Source organism: Oncorhynchus clarkii, chromosome 3, assembly GCF_045791955.1.
Source record: "Oncorhynchus clarkii lewisi isolate Uvic-CL-2024 chromosome 3, UVic_Ocla_1.0, whole genome shotgun sequence".
NCBI lineage: Eukaryota > Metazoa > Chordata > Actinopteri > Salmoniformes > Salmonidae > Oncorhynchus > Oncorhynchus clarkii.
In genome coordinates this window covers 11,619,526-11,642,101 of record NC_092149.1, presented here as the reverse complement: position 1 = coordinate 11,642,101, position 22,576 = coordinate 11,619,526, and the positions used below count along the sequence as shown (strand labels likewise).

Below are 22,576 nucleotides of genomic sequence, written 5' to 3'. Positions count from 1 at the left end.
GTTTATCTGACATTTTTATACTAAAAGTCAAGTCCATATTCCACCACATCTGTTGTGTAGTCATCAATCCCCTCTTTGGAAGGAGTATGTGTGCATCATGTCAACATTGGCACAAAACTCCACAACAACCAGCTGAGGAGTTCCCTTGAATTATGTAAATTTATTTATTATTATCAGCACATAAATGTACACTTACTGAATGTGCTTGGGTTGATATAAGGTCCCACTTTAGTACAAACGTTTTAATATCTTTTTTTAAAGGCAACATGCATCATTAACCTTGACACAACAAAGATAAAGAAAGCCCTGTTCAACTGTTTGAGTATGGCGATACAAAAAAAACCTAGAGGTCATTTGAGGTTACAGTTTGCACAACTATTATATTAAAGGAGCCATTGTCAACAGGTCAACGCCAGGGTATCTATTATGTTTACTGTGTAAATGTTCATTTCTTCTTCTCATCGTCTTTGTCTTTCTTGCTGTCAGGTTTGGATCCTGTCTGTGAGGCCAGCGAGCCCATGGCATTCCGGATGGCCTCGTTGTTGGGGTCGACACCCGGTAGGTTCTCCAGGACGCTCTGGAGGAACTCTGGGTCCTGCATCACATCATAGTCCTCCTCATCCTGCAGAGAGAGATTAACATACGCTAGAAAAACAAGAGCATTTGAGCATGCGTAACAAGCGGGATATGTCCGCTACACATGTACACTTTCATCTCAGTGGTGTGAGAGAGTTGGCCGTACCTTAGCACCCTCTGAGTCTACAGGGGCTCCTGTGTCCATGACCATTGACTCTGCACCAAACTCTGCTGGGTAGGATAGGACAGATGTTACAGACTGACTGTGCCATGTTATAACTGGTTATAACAGGTGTATGTCACTGACCTCCACCCTGCATGGACATCTGTAGAGCGTAGGCAATCTGCTCGTCCTCCGTCATGCGGCTGAAGTCGGGCATAGCGGGCGTGGCCGTGTCAGCCTGGGGGACTGACATCTTCAGCAGAGCTTCGTCTGACTCTAGAACATGAGGTGGTTAACAGTTTATCCCCCCATTTGCACTGCCTCCCTTCAGGGAAGATCCAAGTACAGAGAGGGGAGAGAGATAATGGTGTATGGGCATTGGTTGGTTGCCAGTTATAGATGAGTGATTAGTTTGTAGGTGGAGGGTTATTGTTATGTGTACATGGTGTAGATGGAGAGTTGTGTATTTGTCTCACCGTCAGCGGTAGGCGAGGGAACCCCGGCCTCAGCAGCAGACACCACTGCTGCCCTGCGAGTCTCATCCTCTTGTCTTTGTCTCTGCTCCTCCATAGATACCCTCAGAGCCTGGAGAAGGCACAGAGTGCAGAAAAAGTTCAAAGGGGGAAGATTGTAGCATACGATAATAATCATCTAAAAAAGAGGCAGAGAGAGAGAGAGAGAACTAGAAAGTGTAAAAACTAGAGTGAGAGGGGATGATCAACCCATCTAGTCCTCCCCTCTCACCAGTGCCAGCTCTGGGTCTGCACTGGGGTCCACTCCAAACTCAAAGTCACTGGACCCCAGGCCCAGCATGGCTCCTCCCTCCCCAGCAAGGATAGGAGAGGACAGTAGGGCATCAGCCAGACTGGGGCCTGGAGGCACTGTCACAAGGTGGGACCCTGCTCCTTCCTTCCCATTCAGAGTGTTGATGAAGGCCGTCAGCTTTTCTGTGTTCACCTCCTGGAGACCAAAATGAGGTTATATAAGGGAGACAGTGATGGCTATAAAGAAATAATGAGACCAGATAAATATTAGGTAAGAAATTTGGTACCTCCTCTCCAAAGTTAATGATGTCCACACTGACTTTCTCTTTCTTTAGACGCTTTGCCATTTTCACCAGCTAGAGAGAATGTGACAGGAAATGATGTCAGAGGGGACATGCATGCAGCTATCAACACACTGCATTGATAGAACACTCACATCCTTCTCGTTGTCCTCCACTGGGCTGCCCACAAAGGCAATTATACGCATCTTGTGGTTCTTCCCCTGTCTGTGCTTCAGAGCCAACTGGGAGAGGAGAGGACACAGGGTTCAGTATCGTTACGAACAATAAGATGAAGTTGTATTGTATTATTGTGTAGTATACATACATGAGCCACTCTGATGCCTGTGCAGAAGCTGATGTTTCCACGGGGCTGGACAGCATGCAGTTTAGACAGTATCCTCCCCGCGTCTGCAGTCAATGTGGTCAGCACCTCACAGTTACTGCGCAGAGAACAACAGTTACTACACATTTCTTACACTCAATCACTAAAAATAAATCACAAGTATCCAGGCATCCTGTAATATCTAAATGATGAATGTTTAAACATTTTTGTTGCGACCATAGGACAAGCATAAAGACATCTCACACACACAGCTCCTTACTTGGCCATGGTGATGAGGCCCACATTGTTCTCAGGGTTGCTGCGCGTCTTGGAGTGGCACACAATGTTGACAGCATCTTGCTGGGCCTGAAGTCTGGTGGGGAGGAAGTCTCCATTCCTCATATACTCACTGTTGTCCACACTGAGGCACACAGACAACACAGTACATACATCCATTACACAGTGTAGCATGTAGGCCAGGGAGGGGCAACTCTAGTCCTCAGGGGCCAGAGTTGTGTCACACTCCTCTTCCCCCCCCCATCCCTATCAAACACAGCTGATTTAAACTAATTGAATTCTAAACTGAAGATTATAATTACTTGATTATTGGAGTCAAGTGTGTTAGCTGGAGCAAAAGTGTGACACCAACTAGGCTTCCGGGGACTGGAGTTGCCCATCCCCGATAAAGGCCCACTAGAGCTGGGTTTCCCAAACTCGGTCCTGGGGCCCCTCCTTGGGTGCACATTTAGTTTTTTGCCCTAACACTACACAGCTGATTCAAACCACCAAAGCTTGATGAGTTCATCATTTGAATCAGCTGTGTAGTGCTAGGGCAAAAAACAAAACGTGCACCAGTGCTGAGTTTGGGAAACCCTGTATTAGAGCACAGTGACAAGGTGGCTGGTATTGTATCTATATTTAGAACAGTGTTGCATAAATGAGTTAATGCTGCCATTTGTACGTTTTTGGGCACACAGACCAAATTCACATAGAAATGTGAGTTATGTAATTCTCATTGAAAGCAAGTATTTTACGTTTGGTTTTGTACACCAGCTTCAAAACAACTGAAAATACAATATTTGTGGTTATTGAAAATATATTTCGCAGTGGTTTAGATGGTACAATGATGCTCTACACTATACTTGCTTTTTTTGTCACAAATAAATGATAACTATTAGAATTTTAGCAACCAGGAAATGGCGGAGACATTTCTGCAACGTGCATCTAAGTGTCACCTTTAACTGGCAACAGTAACATTCTGCCAACCGTTTTCCCCAACCAGGACTCTCCATTTTACCCCCTTCTCCCATACTACTGCTAATCCCTAGACAGACTGATGGTAAGGGACATATTGAAGTGCATAGCTAGCGAATGTTGTCGATGTTGACATAGGAAGCTTTTATCCAGAACAGCTTACAGTAGGCAGAAACAAAGACTGGGGTAATCGTTTACCGAACCTTATGTTTAAACCACTGCCTTGTTCACCAAATAACAAAGAATACTAGCTAGCTAACGATACATTTCAGGATGTAATGCTTGCTACATTGGCGTAATCCATCACGACCTTACTTGAAACAACTTCTCGGAGAACATCTTGCTAACTAAGCTGCTCTAAATTCTCTGAAATATTTTATTGCAATCACAACCGTTTGCATGTCATAGCGAAGCTAGCATTAGCAAGCCAAAAATGACTCAGGAAAATGGCTAGGATTGCTGGCCGGACGTGTTTACATAACTCATGTTAGCGGCAATTTCATAATAAATTTTTAAAAAGACGCACATTCACATTAAACTAAACAAACTCTTCCTCTTACTTAGTTTAAAGAATAATACATATGACAATGTATTTGTTCTTTCCCTTACCAGACCATAGTACTTTCGAGCCCCATCTTGGAATATTCTTGTTGCTAACTACGTCACCAGAACTGATGGGAAATGCAGTTCAGCCCCAATTTACCTGCGCATTATTTGTTGACAATGACTTACACGTACACCAAAGGAGGTTGGTGGCACCTTAATTGGGGAGGACGGGCTGATGGTAATAGCTGGAGCATAATTAGTGGAATGGTATCAAATACATCAAACCATGTAGTAATTCAGTAATTAGTGTAAATAACTCATTGTGGAACCAATATCAATACAAAAAATACCCAAAAATACAATCAATTGTGTGTGTATGAAAGTGTGTAGATATGTGAATGCACTCCTTGGCGCCCCCACCCCTCTCCCCCTGCACAGTTGTGAGCTATAATTTTAATGAAGTTATCTATTTTTATTTTATTATTTTTTAAAGCAAACACCACAAACTCATGTCGGGAAAAAAGGCGAAACTAATCTACGCCCGTTCTGATGAAAACCTTAGGGCATCTATCCTCGGGGGATGCCTTGCTTGACCACACCCTTCTTCCTTGCTCCTGGCCTGCCCTGCCTCTTCCACCAATCCATTTGTTTCTTATGGACAGAAAAGAGCACAAGCTCTGAGCTGTCCGATCAGGTCCATTGTTTACTGAGCGACCACCATCTCCTGTGCCTTTCCTTCCATTATGAGCAGCCTCCACTGACATACGTTATGGACCAAGAGAGGCTGCAATCCACATTTTGTTTTGGTTTAATGAGCAGGTAAGCTGAGCAGGTCTATCAGGGTCAAAGGTAAACACATTAAAAAGAGCACAACTTGAGGGCCATGGTTGTTAATAATATTAACCAGGAATATATTGAGCTTTTTACAAAGAGGATGGATTAGGGAGGAAAAGTAGTGAACGCAAGAACACCTAATATTACATTTTTGGGGGCCCTGCTTAAGGCCTTCTTTGCCTCTCCTGCAAACAAAAACCTAAGTCAATATACTGTAAAAAAAAATACCATGTCAAGGACAGACTCCCCCACTCACAAATAAAGTGATGTGAGTTTGTGGATCTACTGTAGTGTAGACCTACCCTTCCATTCCCTAAACAGTTGTATCATGTTCAGGAATAAGGACAAGAACCAACATTTAGAAAATAAGTTTATTCTAAAATCAGAGCCAATATGAAAAACATTACATCACTGAAAGATGGTAGAAGGAACAGGCAGCATGAGAAGGCATTTCCGTGACTACTATATACATATTTTATACAGGCAGAGTAAAAATAAAGTAATTGAAGCATAGACGGTAACCAGCAACATTGGCTCGGAGGCTGTGTGAAACATTCAACGTAGAAAAGCATGGGACATCCTTGCCCCAGAACAATGGAGAATATATCACTATCAAAATCAAACATGAAATATAAAAAGTGAAATTGTCAAACAATCCCCTCCCATATGCAATACACTACTTAAGTCTGACATTTCCTGTCAGAAGAATACATTATTATACGTACAATCATCTACATGTACAACTTATGAATCATTTCAGGCTACAAGGTCATAATACAAATACAATAAATACGATTCTTGAAACTTTAAGATGGCAGACTTGTTCATATTGCATTAGTCCATATGTTCTGTAGTGTCTGTGTTGCAAGTGTACCGCCCTTTGAGCACCAAAGGGTGAGGTGTCTGTTGTGCTGTGGTCCAGTCAAGTCACCAGACACTGCAACGGGTTTAATCCAGCATCTACACAGAAGCACACAGGCTTTAAAACAACATTGTTCTGACTGTCAGATGTTAGTTTGTAAAGTTAAGCATACGCTAAAAGTCATGATCAGCGTTCATGGAGTCAAATCCAGACCCTGTTGTCACACTAAGGCCCTTGTTATAAGACACAATACCATCTATTGAAAATGTGATTCAAAACATGGGAACATGGGGCTTGGAGTGTTTTCTTTGGTGGCCAACTGTTCTCAAAAAGCACAAGACTGAACTGAGCTCTTTGAAATGATGGGGAAGCTGAGCAGGGTTATCAGGGTCAAAGGTCAAAACATTCAAAAGAGCACAACTTTTAATTGAAGGCCATGTTTGGAAATTATTTAACCAGGAATACCATATCAGCTTTTTGCAAAGAGGGTGGGTTCGCGAGGAAAAGTAGACAAGAACTTGAAATGAATCAAACCATGTAGTAAGTTGTGTAAATAACTCATTTGGAACCAATACCACCCCCTCTTGTGTCCTTCCTTCCTATGTGCTTTAAAATACGTATATTTATCATGCAGGACAGCTCCTCTCAAATGGTGAGCGCTGCAACTCTGAAGGGTCATTAAACTCAGATCCGTTAGGAAATCATCAAGTTCATCAAAACTCAAGTTCTGAAGCATAGGTTTCCATGTAGTTTCCATATGCAGCAAGTTTGTTCAAGTCCATACCATTTTGATTGCTTTTTCAATTTGTCATGACAGTTGATCAGAAAGAGCACCACTTCAGGGCATGGCTGTGTTCTTGTACTCCCCCATTCCCTTTAAACATCCCTATTGTCTCAGTGCATCGATGAACATGAATCATTTCCACCACAGGCTGATATCCCCCAGTTTGTCAGTCTGTCCATCTCTCCCTCTCTGCTTTGAACCACATGTGCACTCCCATCTACTTAGAAATGTGTCCTCACAATCAGGCCATTGTGGCCCTTTAAAATCACACTGTGTTGGTGTGAAATACAAGATCTAGCATAACCAGTAGGTAGTGATATGTGTCTAAAATATCCTACTACAGGATAAATAGTATGAGCTACCACACAGCGCTTGTGTTAGTATTCTACACAATGACTGAGCAAATGGGGGAAAAAAATAAACCCATGTTTATATAAACGCTAATGTACAAGAGGTGTACTACAGAGACGCAAACAAAGTCATTCACACAATGTGGTGAGTCTCAAACTCAGTGGGGTGAAGCAGCTATTTCTGTAGCCAGCAGAAGTCCCTTGTTGCTTATTAATGAAAGTCAGGTCAGTTAAAAGTATCAAAGTGCTTAAATGACGGTGGTAGAATTACCATTGCTTGAAGAACACTTATAATCTTTGTGCACAAAACAGTCTAAATGGCTGGGTGTGAATGAATGTGATGAAATTGAACTGCCATACAAAGACAGAAAAAGGCAGGTGTAGAGTGTGCGTTAAAAGCTCGCTCTGAATTTTGATTGGCTCATTCCTTTCAACCCTGCTGGTTGATTGGTCAATTTTCTTTCAAAGATACTTTTGATTGGTAGTGAGAATATAAAAACATGCTCAAACAAGAGTTTGAATGTATGTGTAACAGGACATTAAAGAAACAAAAATATGAGAGAGAGAGAGAGAGAGACACAGCTCAGCAAGACTAGCACCAGACAGACACAAAGGCACAGATATAAAAAGCTAGCGTTAGGTGTGGTCAGGTCACTGTACTGTCCTTCTGTTACTGCTCCTCTTTGTCTCTTCTCTGGTGTGGTGAACCTCCATTCAAAGGATCATCAACTAGATTCAGCCGTGGGGCAATTTTTTTTTCTTGAGCGGATGGTCAGGGGGCCGGAACATAATTACAAATAATTAGCAAATTGACCGCAAGAAAGCCCAAACATTAATAATATTTGACAAACAATTTCAAACCTTGCTTTCAAATCACATATCTCTATTTTGCATAGGAATTTTTTAGAACAGATTTCTTAAATTGAAATCATTTAGAGTGGATTTGCTGGTGTTTACCTTATGTCCACCAATAAAAAAAATGCATCCGCAGGTCTCCAGTTGGGGAACCCCGCTCTATTCTAAGGGTATGGAGGTGGCGGCCATTACTATGTTCTTGCTCTGGTCTCTCACTCCTAGATCAATATAGCACATGTGGTCTCATCAGAGAGGAAGATTCCAGGATAACCATGGAGACAGTGACAGACAGAGCCTTCCCATCAGCCGGTAACACTGTGTATGGCAGTGGAGGCTGTTGAGGGGAGGACGGCTCATAATAATGACTGGAACAGTGCAAATGGAATGGCATTAAACCATGTGTTTGATGTATTTTATACCATTCCACTCAAGACATGACCACGAGCCCGTCCTCCCCAATTAAGGTGCCACCAACCTCCTGTGGTGTATAGCCTACCCATACTGCCCTACCAAGAAAAAAGGCAGTAATTGCTCATTTGGTCAAAAATGAGTTAGCATGTATTTAATGTAGCAAAAATGACTTAATCATGTGGGCAAGTGTAACAGTATAACTTTAGACCGTCCCCTCGCCCATACCCGGGTGCGAACCAGGGACCCTCTGCACACAACAGTCACCCACGAAGCATCGTTACCCATCGCTCCACAAAAGCCGCGGCCCTTGCAGAGCAATGGGAACCACTACTTCAAGGTCTCAGAGCAAGTGACGTCACCGATTGAAACGCTATTTAGCGCGCTCCACCGCTAACTAGCTAGCTATTTCACATCCGTTACACAAGTATCCTGCCTCGCATTGTTTTTGAGAAAATGGGGTTGATATTAGCAGTAACTCCACTAGGTAACTGTGAAGCTAAGGTAAATAAAAGCTATTTTTCCCAACAGTTACTGTCTTTTTGCTTGGTAGGGCAGAATAGCTCTGGCCTGTACATTCCTGCCCCCAACTCCAATCAGTCAGCTACTGTATACATCCACAATTTAAAAGAATAGAAGGTCTGTGTGATGAAGTCATATGTTCTGTCCACAGCAGTAATAGTGTGGTCATAATAAAAATAATAAAAAAAACACTACATAGAGGTGTGGACAGATGTAGAATGATAACATATGAGATATTATGTTCGAAGTCACTGAAAACAGAACCCTAATACTGTCCACAAGAAGGAATGCACAAAGTAACAGAACAGAGAGTGATATAGAGCATGGTGTTCCTCCTCCACACTGTTGATACAGGGGTGTCTAAGCCCACGTCCCTCTCCCCTTCAGGCTTTGTGATAGGTGGGACAGTGTATGTGGGTTTCGTGACACAGAGACTCCTGTAACTTAGTTGGAGAAGTGTTGCTAGCAGCATACCCATGTGTCTGTCTGGCTGACCAAGCCTTCAGACAGCCACCACCTCCCCACACATATATACACCACTCTCCCTCTTTGTTCCTCTCTCTGGCACCCAGTCACACTCTCCCTCACTTCACCCCCCCCCCATCCCGTTCAGTCAGCCTGAAGTATGTTCCAAACCTCCCCCGCAGAAAAGGAGGGATGGATCGACAGAGTGAGAATGGAGGATGCAAGACTACTCTCCCCTTCTCACTCTTCCACCCACCTCCTTGGTTCCAGAATCACCTTTTCCTCAGATGACTCCAGATCAGTTGTTACTGTGGGGAACACACAGGGAGGGAGGCCAGTGAGCCATTGGAAACACCATAGTGAAGATCTTAAGAAGAGGAGGAAAAGGATTGGACCAGACTTACAAAGCAGATGTTAGTCTCTGGGACAATGTCTGATAGTGAGATGGCATCTTCATTACCCGACTGATCACCTGACGCTTCCACTTCCGCACCCATACTGAGAGACAGAGAGAGAAGACTGATAAGGGTGTGTGTGTGTTCACGTAAGTGGGAATACATGTATCAGTGGTGTAATTAATTTGTGTACCTGTGGGAGACACCGTGGTCTTGGTCTGTGCTTGTTACTGCTCTATGTACCTCAACCCCTACTGACCTAGAGAGAGAGTGAGAGAGAGAGGGCGAGAAACACATGAGAAATGGATGACTTGAAGAGGAGGACTGACTTTGTGGAGGAGAGGGGATGGAGGGATGTGTTACTGTAGCAGAGGAGAGGAGGAGGTGAGTCCTGTGCTTCCTAATGAGGACGTGGAAAAGTTGGCCTCTGCATCCCCTGACCCTCCCGCCAGGGGAGGGGTCCTTGGCACCAGGTCTGGCCTGCCGGACTGCATGCCTGAACAGAAAGAGGGAGTAAAGAGGGGAACTAATGGCACAATTCCAAGTCGACCCCTAATCCCTTGTCCATACGCACTTCATGTAGCTCTGGTCCACCCTGACCTCTAATCCCACATACAATAAATGTTTGTGTTAACTGTTCACTCACCACTGTCTCCCTCTGCGTCAGCCTTGTTGAAGTGTGATTGGTAGACGAGTCGGGAGTCCACCACAGACTGTCCAGCAGCGTGGGAGAGGGGGGTGGGGCCTCCCAGGGTAGGAGCTCTCCTCAGACCCCCCGGACCCCCACCACGAGACTTCTTGGATGGGGAGAGCTTCACTGAGGGGTGGGGAAAACAAAATATCGACAGCACGTTATATCATAAAAAGTAAATATTGAAACAGAAGATACACACACACAGCAGTCTTACATGGGATCTTCTTGAACACTGTGTTACACATAAATTGTTGGAAGCGCTCAGCGTAGAAGCCTGGTCTGTGCACCGACACTGTATCCTACAGAGGAAAAGGAATAAACCAGTTACAACCTGATATAGGCCTGACATAAGCAGTGGCAGATCTGACACATGCATCTGTGGCATCTTTCATAATGTACTACAGGTAATGTGTGTGTGTGTAGGATCTTACCCCATCATGGACGAGGGCCTTCCACGAGTGTTCCAACTTCTTGATGAACCTGAAAAACAGTCTTCGTGAACGTAGCTCAGTTGGTAAAGCATGGCGCCAGGATAGTGGGTTCGACTCCCGGGACCATCCATACGTAAAATATAAGCACGCATGACTAAGTCGCTTTGGATAAAAGCATCTGCTAAATGGTATATACAGTGAGCTCCAAAAGTATTGGGACAGTGACACATTTGTTGTTGTTTTGTCTCTGTACCCCAGCACTTTTTGGATTTAAAATGATACAATGACTATGAGGTTAAAGTGCAGACTGTCAAGCTTTGATTTGAGTGTATTTTCATCCATACCAGGTCAGTGTATCATTTCTAATCCAAAATGCTGGGGTAAAACCAAAAATGTGTCACTTTCGCAATACTTTGAGTACTGTGTCATTATATTACCATGTGAAATTGTATGAAGTCTGTACACAAGAACGCACACACACAAAGAAACACAAGCACCTACCTGTAGGACTGCAGAATGTCGATGATGCCGATAAAGACCAGCAACCTCTCTCCTTTAGAGTTCCTGGCTGGGATCCCGCCCATACTGAAATGACATATGCCACACCAACCAATCACCATAAACAAATCCTGATTTACGTGACAGTTTGCACTTTTCCCAAGGTAATATTGTGTGATGTATTGATTGACTCACTGGTCCTCAGACTCCAGGGCTCCCTTCCCGCGGGCCTCTCCCTGTATAGACTCCATGGCTGTGCAGTATAGACTTTTCTGGGCCTGGGGTCGGCGCTGGTCTGGGGTCACCGCCCCCTCTGACCCCCCACTGTCCCCCATCTGCCCCCCACCTCGCTCCCTCTCTCTACTAGCCTGCTCCAGGTTATGGATCCCCACCAGTAGACTGTAGTCCATGATTTTAAAACTCTGCAGGAGCTGGAACACACACACAAACACATAAGTGTTACTATACAGTAGACCCAAACAGCACACACAGAACACACACACCCACCCTCCCTCCCTCCCTCACCAGGCAGTCTCTCTGGATGGTCTTGCTAAGGGCGTTGTAGTTGTCCGTCTCCAGCAGTAGTCCATCAGGCAGGTCCTGGATGAAGTCCAGGTCTTTAAAGGTGGGAAAAGTCTTGTCCCTCTCCTTGGCTGAGGCCCGTCTCTTATAGGTGGAACCCTTCATGTCGTACTTATGGTGCATGTGGACCACGCGGGGCAGCAGGTTGTTCATCACCACCAGGCGGATGTTCTTCCCTCCCGCCTGGATGCAGTACAGACCGTAGAACTTAGGGAGCAGGGTCCGTTTGTTCTGATTCAGGTTCTATAGAGAGGGAAGAGGGGTAGAAAGGAGAGGAGGAGAGTGAAAAAGACGAGGCCACCACAGACAGCTTGGTATTATATAAACACTAAAACACAGGCCACCACAGACAGCTAGGTATTATATAAACACTAAAACACAGGCCACCACAGACAGCTAGGTATGTGCAACTGCACATGGGAACAACGATTGTACTTTTTGGAGAAATGTCCTCTGGTCTGATGAAACAAAAATAGAACTGTTTGGCCGTAATGACCATCGTTATGTTTGGAGGAAAAAGGGGAAGGCTTGCAAACCGAAGAACATGATTCCAACCGTGAAGCACGTGGGCAGCCTCATGTTGTGGAGGTGCTTTGCTGCAGGGGGTACTGGTGTACTTCACAAAATAGATGGCATCATGAGCAAGGGAAATTATGTGGATATATTGAAGCAACATCTCAAGACATCAGTCAGGAAATTAAAGCTTGGTTGCAAATGGGTCTTCCAAATAGACAATGACCCCAAGCATACTTCCAATTTTGTGGCAAAATGGTTTAAGGACATCAAAATCAAGGTATTGGAGTGGCCATCACAAAGTCCTGACCTCCATCCTATAGAAAATCTGTGGGCAGAACTGAAAAAGCGTGTGCGAGCAAGGAGGCCTTACAAACCTGACTTAGTTACACCAGCTCTGTCAGGAGGAATGGGCCAAAATTCACCCAACTTATTGTGGGAAGCTTGTGAAAGGCTACCTGAAACGTTTGACCCAAGTTAAGCAATTTAAAGGCAACGATACCAAATACTAATTGAGTGTATGTAAACTTCTGACCCACCGGGAATGTGATGAAAGAAATAAAACCTGAAATAAATCATTCTCTCTACTATTATTCTGACATTTCACATTCTTAAAATAAAAGTGGTGATCCTAACTGACCTAAGACAGGGAATTTTTACTAAGATCAAATGTCGGGAATTGTGAAAAACTTAGTTTAAATGTATTTGGCTAAGGTGTATGTAAACTTCCGACTTCAACTGTATCTGTCCATGAAGTCTCCCCCCTCCTCCTTCAATGTATCTCCATGAAGTCCCCACCCCTTCAATATCTCACCATAAAGTATCCTGGTAGTAGCTTCTGGAGAAACTCAGCCTCTTTGTGCTGCACTGTCTTGATAATGAACTCATCATCACTGGACACGTAGAAGAGAGAGCCGCTGGCGCCGGAGTTAGACAGCTCTATCAGGCCATCGTTACACAGAGAGTACTGTAGGAGAGGAGTTAGGTAGCATCCTGACCACAGAACTACAACCAGACACAACCAATCAACCATAGAGAACTACAACCAGACACAACCAATCAACCATAGAGAACTACAACCAATCAAACAGATTCAATTAAGTTCATTTTTGTGGTCTACTGACCAGGTAGTCGTCTGGCCGGATGCCAAAGAGTTCTCTGAAGTAGCGGAAGGCGATGGGGGCGTAGGTCTTAAACCTGAAATCACTGTAGTGGTGGGCAGGGGTCAGGTTACTGCCCTCACTGAGACAGAGAGAAGGGTGTTAATGAGTGCTGAATACAGGAAGACTTCTCTCCAGCATAAATGCAAGATGGGCACAGACAAGTGGTGTAGCGCAGTTCAGGGGGAAAAAAAGATTCTAGCTAATCTCATGCTGTTTTACACATCTGTAATTATTTGCATATGCTACATGTTTCAGTTTTCTTAGCTAATCTCATGCTGTTTTACAGATTTTGCCATGAGGCTGAGAGAACGTGTTTCAGTTTTAAAGCCAATTTCCTGTAATTATAAACATTTCCTTCATGGTTTATGACATGTTCATATAGTATCTGGGGGCCCAACTTATATTTTAGGGGGTGTCGGGTGGCCCCCATACCTCATGCGGGTGCTCAGGGGTTGTGTGCTACACCAGTGACACAGACACACAAAGAGAGACACAGACACACAAAGAGACACACACACACACACGTCTAACCTAGGGAAGAAGATGCTCTCGACCACCACAAAGTCCTGCATGAGAACATCTCTCTCAGCCTTCTGACTCAGGCTGCCCACAGTGTGAGTGATGCCCAGCTGAATTGCTCCTTTCAGGGCTGACGACGTAGTCTGGAGGGGGAAGTGGAAGCTTGGTTTGTCAAGAGAGATTGATAAATTCATTGTGTCTGACGAAATCTCATGTTATAATTAATCTATGACTCTCAAATGCTTGTGTACATTACATTCTGCGAGTCATCATTGGCTGTGGACGAGGAAGGGTTTCAGGCTACGGGTAATTTTAGCACACATGTGGTGTGTGTGTGTGTGTGTTGACCTTCTTATAGGTGGTCTCTCCAGTGTTCGTCTCAACTCCTCTGTGTCCAATGGTCTTCTTCATACTCTGACTTGATCCAGGCATCTGAGACAGAGACAGGATGAAAGAGAAAGAGGGAGAGAAAGATGGAAGAGAGGATGGGAAGAAATAAAAGGTATTAAGAAACTAAAGAAATGCACTGTAGAGTTGTGTGTTTGACTCCATTAAAACAAGTTTCAGCGTCACCCTGTTCTCTCCATTGTTTGGTTTTATGACACACGGCTTAAAGGTAAACATCAGCCATTGACACACAGAAACCATCAAAACCAGTTCCCCCTCCCTTTCCGCATATCCTGTGTCCTCTCCCTAGACAGAGAGGTGATATACAACACATCTTCACCAGGGTCTATAAATGTTGCGTAAATACACACACTGTTCCCTAAACCTAAACGTAGTGGAAAACAGTTTCATCAACAGTGCTCCAGCATCATCAGCAGAGTGCTGTAATTAGTGGTTGTGTGAGTCAGGGATGGTGTCCGTCTTACCTCGGGGGATGCCATTTTCCGAGACCCACTGGACCCTTGAGAGGAGAGAGGAAAAAAGGAAAACATATTGGAGAGTATAGTGATGTCGGCCTATTTTCGTTAGGCTCCTCCATGTTCCATGCGCAACTCAGTCCTCTTAGAATCGAATAGTTACCGACAGAACTTAGCTAATATCACAGAGCTAGAGTCATGCTAGACAGCTGTAGTGATGAACTTGTCATATAGTATAGTAGTTTATGGAGGAAGGAACCTGCATTAAAGCGTCTGATCGGGTTGTGTGATGTCTGGAATGACACATCGTCCCATCCAAACATCGTTGATATACATTGCGCACGGAGGGGTCAATTGGCGGGAAGAACGCAATATAAAAAGACACATTGGTTATACCAGAACTGTGATTTGGGGCATGTCGTCATTGTTCTTATTCAAATTGTTACAAAAGCCACAAACAAGTTCATTAAATCATTGTTCAAAACAAGACTTATTATTTCTACCTTGTTCTTGGCTACAGAAGGATTTTCAAACTGGAAGGTGTATTATTCTCTTGTCCATAAAAATACTCAGATATCAGTTATATTAGTAGACCTTTTAAAACAAATATTAAGGCCGTATCCAGTGTATTGTTATTTCATCTTGATCATCTGGAAAAGCACATGTGACATTCTTTCTTCCATTAGGCTACTTTCAGTCAGTTTAAAAAAAGTGGATTTCACTTAGTAACTGTAGTGTAGCCTGCCAATGCAAAATCTGAAGAAAAACTATGGCTGACTTTAAGTGGAGGGAAAAGCACGTCTTCGCCTGTTTGGCAGTTTTTCGCTCAATTTCAGGCCATATGATAAAGGTGAGCCAGCAGACCTTACCCAAGGCATTTGCAGAATATGCTAAAAGATTATCAGGGCAAAGGATGGAGAGACTACAAACCTCAGTCCTCCTGCTGAGTTCGATACTCTGGGGGTGAACATGCTGGTGTTCCTTGGTATAAATAATCATTTGTTTTATCGGATTGTATATTTAGGATTTAGCCTAAGGATAATAGGCCTATTCGTTTTAAGCCTAAACCAATGTTCATTCAAGTGTTATAAAGAAAGTTAAAGGCTAAATAATAATTTATGTAATCTGATTGATGTTGACTATTATATAAATGCACAATTTGTAAGCTATTCAAAAGAAAGTTGTTTGCGAGACAACTCCGACAGACTCATCATTCATTTATTTTTTGTTCCCGCTTATTGAAAGTGCTGCTGCAGGAGCTTATACCCGATTGTCCGTTGCACAATTCAAGGACATTAATAAACACTTCGACAATATTAGTTTAACTTGTCAAAGTAACGTTTACTGCAATTTATTGACAGTAGCCTATGTGTAGGCCTATATTATTGGTTGTTTGGTTTGCAAAGGGGGATTTAATGGCACAATTTATTTTTCATGCTCTCCGCTCTTTCTACATTGTTCTCTTTCATTGTTAATAATCTAACTACCACATGTATTGAAATTGTAGGCTACGGCAATTAGGGTGTAGGCCATTTGGCATGCCGCCCTGCTGTGTGCTCACTGCACTGTTGTGAGCTAAGACTCCAGCGGTGTAGTCAAATTCAAATATGTTCAACTGTCGATGACATTGAGATGTCATCATCAACGATGCAATCGTACAATCGCCCAACCCTAGTGTCCGAATTGCTTCATTGCATTCTTTCCACTCCATGCACAAAACCTAATAAACTTCAGCGTAATTTTGACTTGAGAAGAAATTTGCCACAGTAAATGCTTGACAACCACTCTAGTTAATTACAAAAACAGCCATCAACCATGTAATTTTCCACAGATGCCGAGCCATGGTTAGACCTACACAGCCACAGGAATGGATAGGCCTAGGCTAACTGCTGCTTCCATTCACATTGTGCTCTAGATTTACACCACTTTTCCCTCTAATGCTGCTTCCATGTCAGCCTGCCCTGGATGCTATTGTGGTTGGGCCTTTGCCTCAAGCCTAAAACAATCCAGGAACCCTTGTACTTCAGTCACTGCTCAGGATGCATTGCATTTGTATGACGTTTTTCACTAATTTCTAAAACACCAAATGTTGTAGCTTGTAGTTACTACATTTAGTTACAACTACCCTTACTGACTGCCTATCTGTTACTTAGTGCCTCTCCATTTCCAGACAGTATAGTATTACAGCAGACATCCCCTCTCAGACAGTCTACCACAGAGCAGATACTGTGAGAGAGCATAGAGCAGCGGAAGGGCAACAAGTTAAGTGTCCACTCACGGCATCTCTCACACACACACACACACACACACAGAGAGAGAGAGAGAGAGAGAGAGAAATACAGAGCAATGAGTGGACATAGCCTGGTATTAGGTTTAATGGGGAACACCGGATACAGGGAAAGATCAGGATGGTCGGAGGAAATTACGAGAACTGTTGGCATCGACACAGGGACATACGCCAGTCTCTGCAAAACATAACCCCAGTCTGATACTGTGTCTAGGCCACTGGGTCCTCTACCACAGGTCTCTGGCAGACATAACTCCAGTCTGATACTGTGTCTAGGCCACTGGGTCCTCTACCACAGGTCTCTGGCAGACATAACCCCATTCTGATACTGCGTCTAGACCACTGGGTCCTCTATCACAGGCAATGACTAAACTTTTTCCATAACCCAAACTAAGCTTGGGACTTTCCCTGTGACTCACCGAGTTGCCATCTTCCTTTTTGGTAGGGATGTGCTCATTACCAATCCTCTCTAAGAATAAATTCAACCCTGCAGACCCCAGGCCCAGCCCCAACTTTATCCAGCCCAAGAGATAACAACCAATAGCCTATTATAAAACATTGTCAATTTGTGCGATAAACATGCCAACATAGAAAAACACAGCAAACACGTGTGTGAAAAATCTAGAAGCAAAATATGTCTTGTATTTTCTCAATGTTATCACATCGTCATGACAATGCTTGAAATATGTGCTCCTCACAAAAGGATTCACCATTTAAAATTGTGTGCGTGTGTGAGATTCGCCTTTTCACCCACTCCATGAGAACTTCAGGCCTGTAACCAATAGCAACTGCTATTTCTGAGTTTCAACATGTGTTGAAATATTACAATATTACAACCAGTTGGCAAAAAACTTGTCTGCTGTTATTGTAATAGTGTGGGCAGGTCAGAGTTATGTTGAGGACAGTGAGAGACAAGAGGAGGGAGACCTACTGAAAATATATCATGGAAAGGTGGCGTACTGATAGCGAAACAGGAAACAGCCTAACGACTACTTGTCTGTGACATTCAAATTGTGAGATGGATGAAATCAATCAATTAAACCAATCCACATTACTTGAGCAAACGCCACAAGGATTCGTTCGTTCAGGCAGTGGAGAGGCACTGTGTCTTGCTAAACCATGTTGTAGCCATTTCACTGCAAAATGCATTGCACACACAATAGAAAGCAAACACGAACAATAGAAAACGACCGTTAACAGCCTGTATTTGGTCCACTCGTCCTTTGCTTGCTCTCAGCTTGCTCAAATGCCACAAGGCCCTGTAATGCCTGTAAGAGGCACTCACAGGAACGAAGCGAAGCACACGCTCAACCGCTCCCTCACACACAAACACACACTGCAACACCATGCAGGTACCTCTCTGCAAGGCTCTCTTCCAGAACTGAGTCCTAATGTCTATGGAAGAAGATACAAAACAACTACAACCAGTTACACATGAACAAGGCATGCATGCAACCAAATTAGGCCTCAATCTCATTGCTCGCCTCTAAATTAGCCTAAATGGACCACATGCTACAGAGTAGAGGTCGATCGATTATGATTTTTCAACGCCGATACCGATTATTGGAGGACCAAAAAAGGCGATACCGATTAATCGGCTGATTTTTTTATTTTTAATTTGTAATAATGACAATTACAACAATACTGAATGAACACTCATTTTAACTTAATATAATACATCAATAAAATCAATTTAGCCTCAAATAAATAATGAAACATGTTAAATTTGGTTTAAATAATGCAAAAACAAAGTGTTGGAGAAGAAAGTAAAAGTGCAATATGTGCCATGTAAGAAAGCTAACGTTTAAGTTCCTTGCTCAGAACATGAGAACATAGGAAAGCTGGTGGTTCCGTTTAACATGAGTCTTCAATATTCCCAGGTAAGACGTTTTAGGTTGTAGTTATTATAGGAATTATAGGACTATTTCCCTCTATACCATTCGTATTTCATTAACCTTTGACTAATGGATGTTCTTATAGACACTTTAGTATTGCCAGTGTAACAGTATAGCTTCCGTCCCTCTCGTTGCTCCTACCTGGGCTCGAACCAGGAACACAATGACAACAGCCACCCTCGAAGCAGCGTTACCCATGCAGAGCAAGGGAAATAACCACTCCAAGGCTCAGAGCGAGTGACGTTTGAAACGCTATTAGCGCACGCTAACTAGCTAGCCATTTCACTTCGGTTACACCAGCCTCATCTCGGGAGTTGATAGGCTTGAAGTCATAAACAACGCAATGCTTGACGCACAACAAAGAGCTGCTGGCAAAACGCAAAGAAAGTGCTGTTTGAATGAATGTTTACACGCCTGCTTCTCCCTACCACCGCTCAGTTAGATACTTGTATGCCTGTATGCTCAGTCAGATTATACTATTATATTATTATCCTGCAACGCAGGACACGCTAGATAATATCTAGTAATATCATCGCCCATGTGTAGTTATAACTAGTGGTTATGATTGATTGATTGTTTTTATAAGTTTAATGCTAGCTGGCAACTTACCTTGGCTTACAGCATTTCCGTAACAGGCAGTCAGTCTCCTTGTGGAGTGCAACTAGAGAGGCAGGTCGTTATAGCGTTGGGCTAGTAACTGTAAGGGTGCTAGATCGAATCCCTCGAGCTGACAAGGTAAAACTCTGTCGTTCTGCCCCTGAACAAGGCAGTTAACCCACTGTTCCTAGGCCGTCATTGTAAATAAAAATGTGATCTTAACTGACTTGCCTAGTTAATATATATTTTTTTTTTAATCTCCCATGGAAGCGAAATCTGTATCCATTCCACCCTAAACTAACGTTACTTAGCCTAATTGATTAGTGACTGCCTGTTTTTGTCAGGAGTCCAAAAGCTGTAGAACAACATTACTGTGTCAACAACATAGACATGACCACCACATTCTATCCACGAAAACAATTGTGCTGGCATTACAAGTAAATATTCAACACACACCTAGTTAGCTAGCCAACATTGCTGGCTGGCCTCAGTTTGTTGGGTTGGCTAGTTAGCCGGCTAACATCAATTAACAGGTGTTTCGTCCTACTACGAGATGCGGCAAATATGACAAAATATCAACAAAGACCCACTGGTTTCGAGCATGGCAAATAGTTAACAGAGGCAAAAAATTAGCCAACTAACGTTACTGTAGTTAGTTAACATTGCTGGAGTTCGAGAATTTGCCCCATTCAGGGTGAGCTAACATGAACTACATCTGATTGAAAATAACCACATTTTCGGGTGTGCGGCTATCCCATCCCAAGCCCTTAATACAAACACCATAAAGTACATAACCCAATTTCAAGCGTGTAACGTTAGATGCCTAGCTAGCTATAACGCAAACCATCCGATCCGTTTGTTGATGTTAGCAAACTAGCTAACAGCAACTGTGATAACGTTAGCTAGCTCAGACAGGAGAAATTAAGTCAGTTGAATTCAGACAAAATTACCATATTCAGCTACAGGCTGTGCTGAATCTGTAGCTACGTTAATTAGATTACATTTTCGTGCAAACTACTTCACGGAGACCTAAATTAGTTATTATAGATACCTGTCGGAGCAGTCAATCCCGAATCAACTGGAACGGCGGTCGCCATTTTGGATTGGCCGGTATCGGAACAGATAGAACAAATTTTTGGCATGGGTATCCACCTAGCTAGTAGATGGCCAGCGGCAAAGTCAAAATGGGCTATATCGTAAAAATATATGAAAACCAAAATGTGCTATTTGGTCTTAATTTGGGGTTAAGGTTAGACATACAGTCAGCAGTGTGGTTCTGGTTAGATTTAAAATAAAAATGTAAGAAGATGCATTGTAGAAATAGGCTGGTTTATGACTTTGTGTATCTCCCTTAGACCGGTTCGTACATAAAACATTCTAAATAAGGCTGCAAAGACATCGATTTAATGGCGGGGGGGAACAGAGATAATATGCATACTTTCTTTATGAAACACCATTTTCCACCACCATAATAGAGTTGCTAATGCTAGTTCCTGATGTTGCGCTCTTCTTCGATGACGTTTAACGGCGGTTGGCATCCAATAAACTTGCATTACCGCCACCTACTAGACTGGAGTACAACTCCCTTATACTTTGCTTGAAAAAATAAATAAACAAATATCCTACCATCTAAAACTACAAAAAAATGAATAAAAATTATCACCACCCTACTCCACTATTTAAATCTATTTAGTCCTACCTCAGGCCAACAACCTCAACACATCCTGTAATTATTCTAATGTCAAGCCCGCACACCCAAATACCTCTCTGCAGCTGCCACCACAACCTCAATTTTCTGTGACTTAGGTTCCATCCCTGCAGTACAGTTGATAACCATTGCTATAAATGCACAAAATCCAATCTTCCAGAAACGTATATTACTTGTTGGCATATCCCTCTGTACTGGTACAGATCTACAACTCACACCACTCCTATCAGGATCCCTCCCCTTGACCTATCTGACTCTACTTTCTTCAATGCCTCAATATATGGCAACTTCTGCACTACTCTAACCCTGGAAACCTCAACCTGCCTCTCTTGCACTGGACATTTTTGATCCTCAGCCCCATCGGCACCCCTACAACTAACACATACCACTACCTTCCCCAATGCTACACATTCCTTTGTCTCATGCCCTTCTGCACACTTCTCACAACTAGGAATCTCCCTCCAACACACTGCTGCCACATGCCCAAAAGCTTGACACCTGTAACAACGTAATGTATTTGGCACAAAATATTGTACAGGATAACTTAAATATCCTCACATCACTTTATTGGGCAAAGACTCAACATCAAAACTTAAAAGAACAGACAATGACTCTTCTGTTTCACCACTTGCTATGTTGTCTGTGTCGCACCAAATGACAAGCATCACAAACACCGGGAATCTTCCCCTTCAGTTGGTCAACTTTTACATTTACTGTTAACCCAGTAATCAATCCTTTCAATGGTGCCATTATCTTGAGAGCAAAACAATTCACATTTCTTGCCCCCGTTCGTTTAATGTGGAATGCCTTCTCCCTCTGAACAGCAGAAACACAAACAATTATCACAAGACCCCTTCTGGTTCAACCTCATTCATTTCCATTTCTCCTCCTGTCTTCAGCTCAATCTGTTTACACTTTCTACAATTATTCTTTAACAAATTATCTCCCTTTTTCCCGCCATTTTAAGCCACTCAAGCTCAGCCTCTTCCTTCCTCTCTCTCTTAGACCTCCTCTGCCTCTCTTTTCCCTCCATTCCTCCTCCGTATTCCAAATATACACCTCCTTATGATAATACTGCACTTCTCCTGACATACATCTTGTTCTTGCATTCTCAAGGGATGCCATTTAGCCGGCTGTCACAATCTCTAGAATCTTCGTCTTGATGTTCTTCTAGCCCCTCTAGCATGGTGGTGGAAAATAGTGTTTCATAAAGAAAGCACATAGTTTCCCCATATTTTTCTACCTTCTCGCCACTAAATCAAATTGAGGAAATCGATGCCTTTGCAGCCTGAATGGAGAATGTTTCATGTAAGAACCGGTCCACCGGGGATACAAGTGTATATAACCGGCTTCATACAATGCCTTTGGACAGTGAGATGAAACCACTCAATATCGCCATCTGCCAGGATTTGGGCTAAACTCTGTGGCTGTGACAGCTAGTGAGG

At 43.2% G+C, this 22,576-nt stretch overlaps 2 protein-coding genes across 5 annotated transcripts; both read right to left on the bottom strand.

Moving 5' to 3' along the window:
* Positions 1-145: 145 nt before the first annotated feature.
* On the bottom strand, positions 146-4,043 carry LOC139388169 (26S proteasome non-ATPase regulatory subunit 4-like). Of its 2 annotated transcripts, none has more exons than XM_071134745.1 (10): positions 3,970-4,043; positions 2,387-2,527; positions 2,110-2,224; positions 1,940-2,026; positions 1,791-1,859; positions 1,484-1,699; positions 1,216-1,324; positions 884-1,015; positions 743-804; positions 146-622 (listed from the first exon to the last, which is right to left on the bottom strand). In XM_071134745.1, exons 1-10 carry the CDS (start codon positions 3,993-3,995, stop codon positions 446-448), a joined length of 1,134 nt encoding a protein of 377 aa, XP_070990846.1. In that variant the 5' UTR covers positions 3,996-4,043; the 3' UTR covers positions 146-445. The 2 variants fall into 2 exon arrangements, with proteins under 2 accessions (XP_070990846.1, XP_070990842.1); XM_071134741.1 differs by having other exon boundaries at positions 743-807; positions 3,970-4,037.
* Positions 4,044-5,097: 1,054 nt separating this feature from the next.
* On the bottom strand, positions 5,098-20,649 carry LOC139387986 (phosphatidylinositol 4-phosphate 5-kinase type-1 alpha-like). Of its 3 annotated transcripts, XM_071134447.1 has the most exons (18): positions 20,475-20,649; positions 18,288-18,326; positions 14,654-14,688; positions 14,130-14,213; positions 13,794-13,924; positions 13,224-13,341; positions 12,914-13,066; positions 11,530-11,829; positions 11,200-11,435; positions 11,008-11,091; positions 10,507-10,555; positions 10,290-10,374; positions 10,028-10,198; positions 9,745-9,877; positions 9,575-9,640; positions 9,391-9,484; positions 9,243-9,294; positions 5,098-5,700 (listed from the first exon to the last, which is right to left on the bottom strand). In XM_071134447.1, the coding sequence occupies exons 1-17, from the start codon at positions 20,563-20,565 to the stop codon at positions 9,292-9,294; spliced, it is 1,872 nt and encodes a 623-aa protein (XP_070990548.1). In that variant the 5' UTR covers positions 20,566-20,649; the 3' UTR covers positions 5,098-5,700; positions 9,243-9,291. The 3 variants fall into 3 exon arrangements, with proteins under 3 accessions (XP_070990548.1, XP_070990542.1, XP_070990555.1); XM_071134441.1 differs by having other exon boundaries at positions 5,098-9,294; XM_071134454.1 differs by lacking the exon at positions 18,288-18,326 and having other exon boundaries at positions 5,098-9,294.
* Between the last annotated feature and the right edge of the window lie 1,927 nt (positions 20,650-22,576).

Excerpts from the sequence above, each read along its gene's own strand:
- LOC139388169 (XM_071134741.1), bottom strand. The coding sequence starts at position 3,995 with ATGGGGCTCGAAAGTACTATGGTCTG. Across the intron at positions 1,860-1,939 it reads TGGAGGACAACGAGAAGGAT|CTGGTGAAAATGGCAAAGCG; the intron begins GTGAGTGTTCTA and ends CATTCTCTCTAG. Across the intron at positions 1,700-1,790 it reads TCATTAACTTTGGAGAGGAG|GAGGTGAACACAGAAAAGCT; the intron begins GTACCAAATTTC and ends TTTGGTCTCCAG.
- LOC139387986 (XM_071134441.1), bottom strand. The coding sequence starts at position 20,565 with ATGCCAAAAATTTGTTCTATCTGTTCCGATACCGGCCAATCCAAAATG. Across the intron at positions 10,375-10,506 it reads AGGCCCTCGTCCATGATGGG|GATACAGTGTCGGTGCACAG; the intron begins GTAAGATCCTAC and ends TTTCCTCTGTAG. Across the intron at positions 10,199-10,289 it reads AGTGTTCAAGAAGATCCCAT|TGAAGCTCTCCCCATCCAAG; the intron begins GTAAGACTGCTG and ends CCCACCCCTCAG.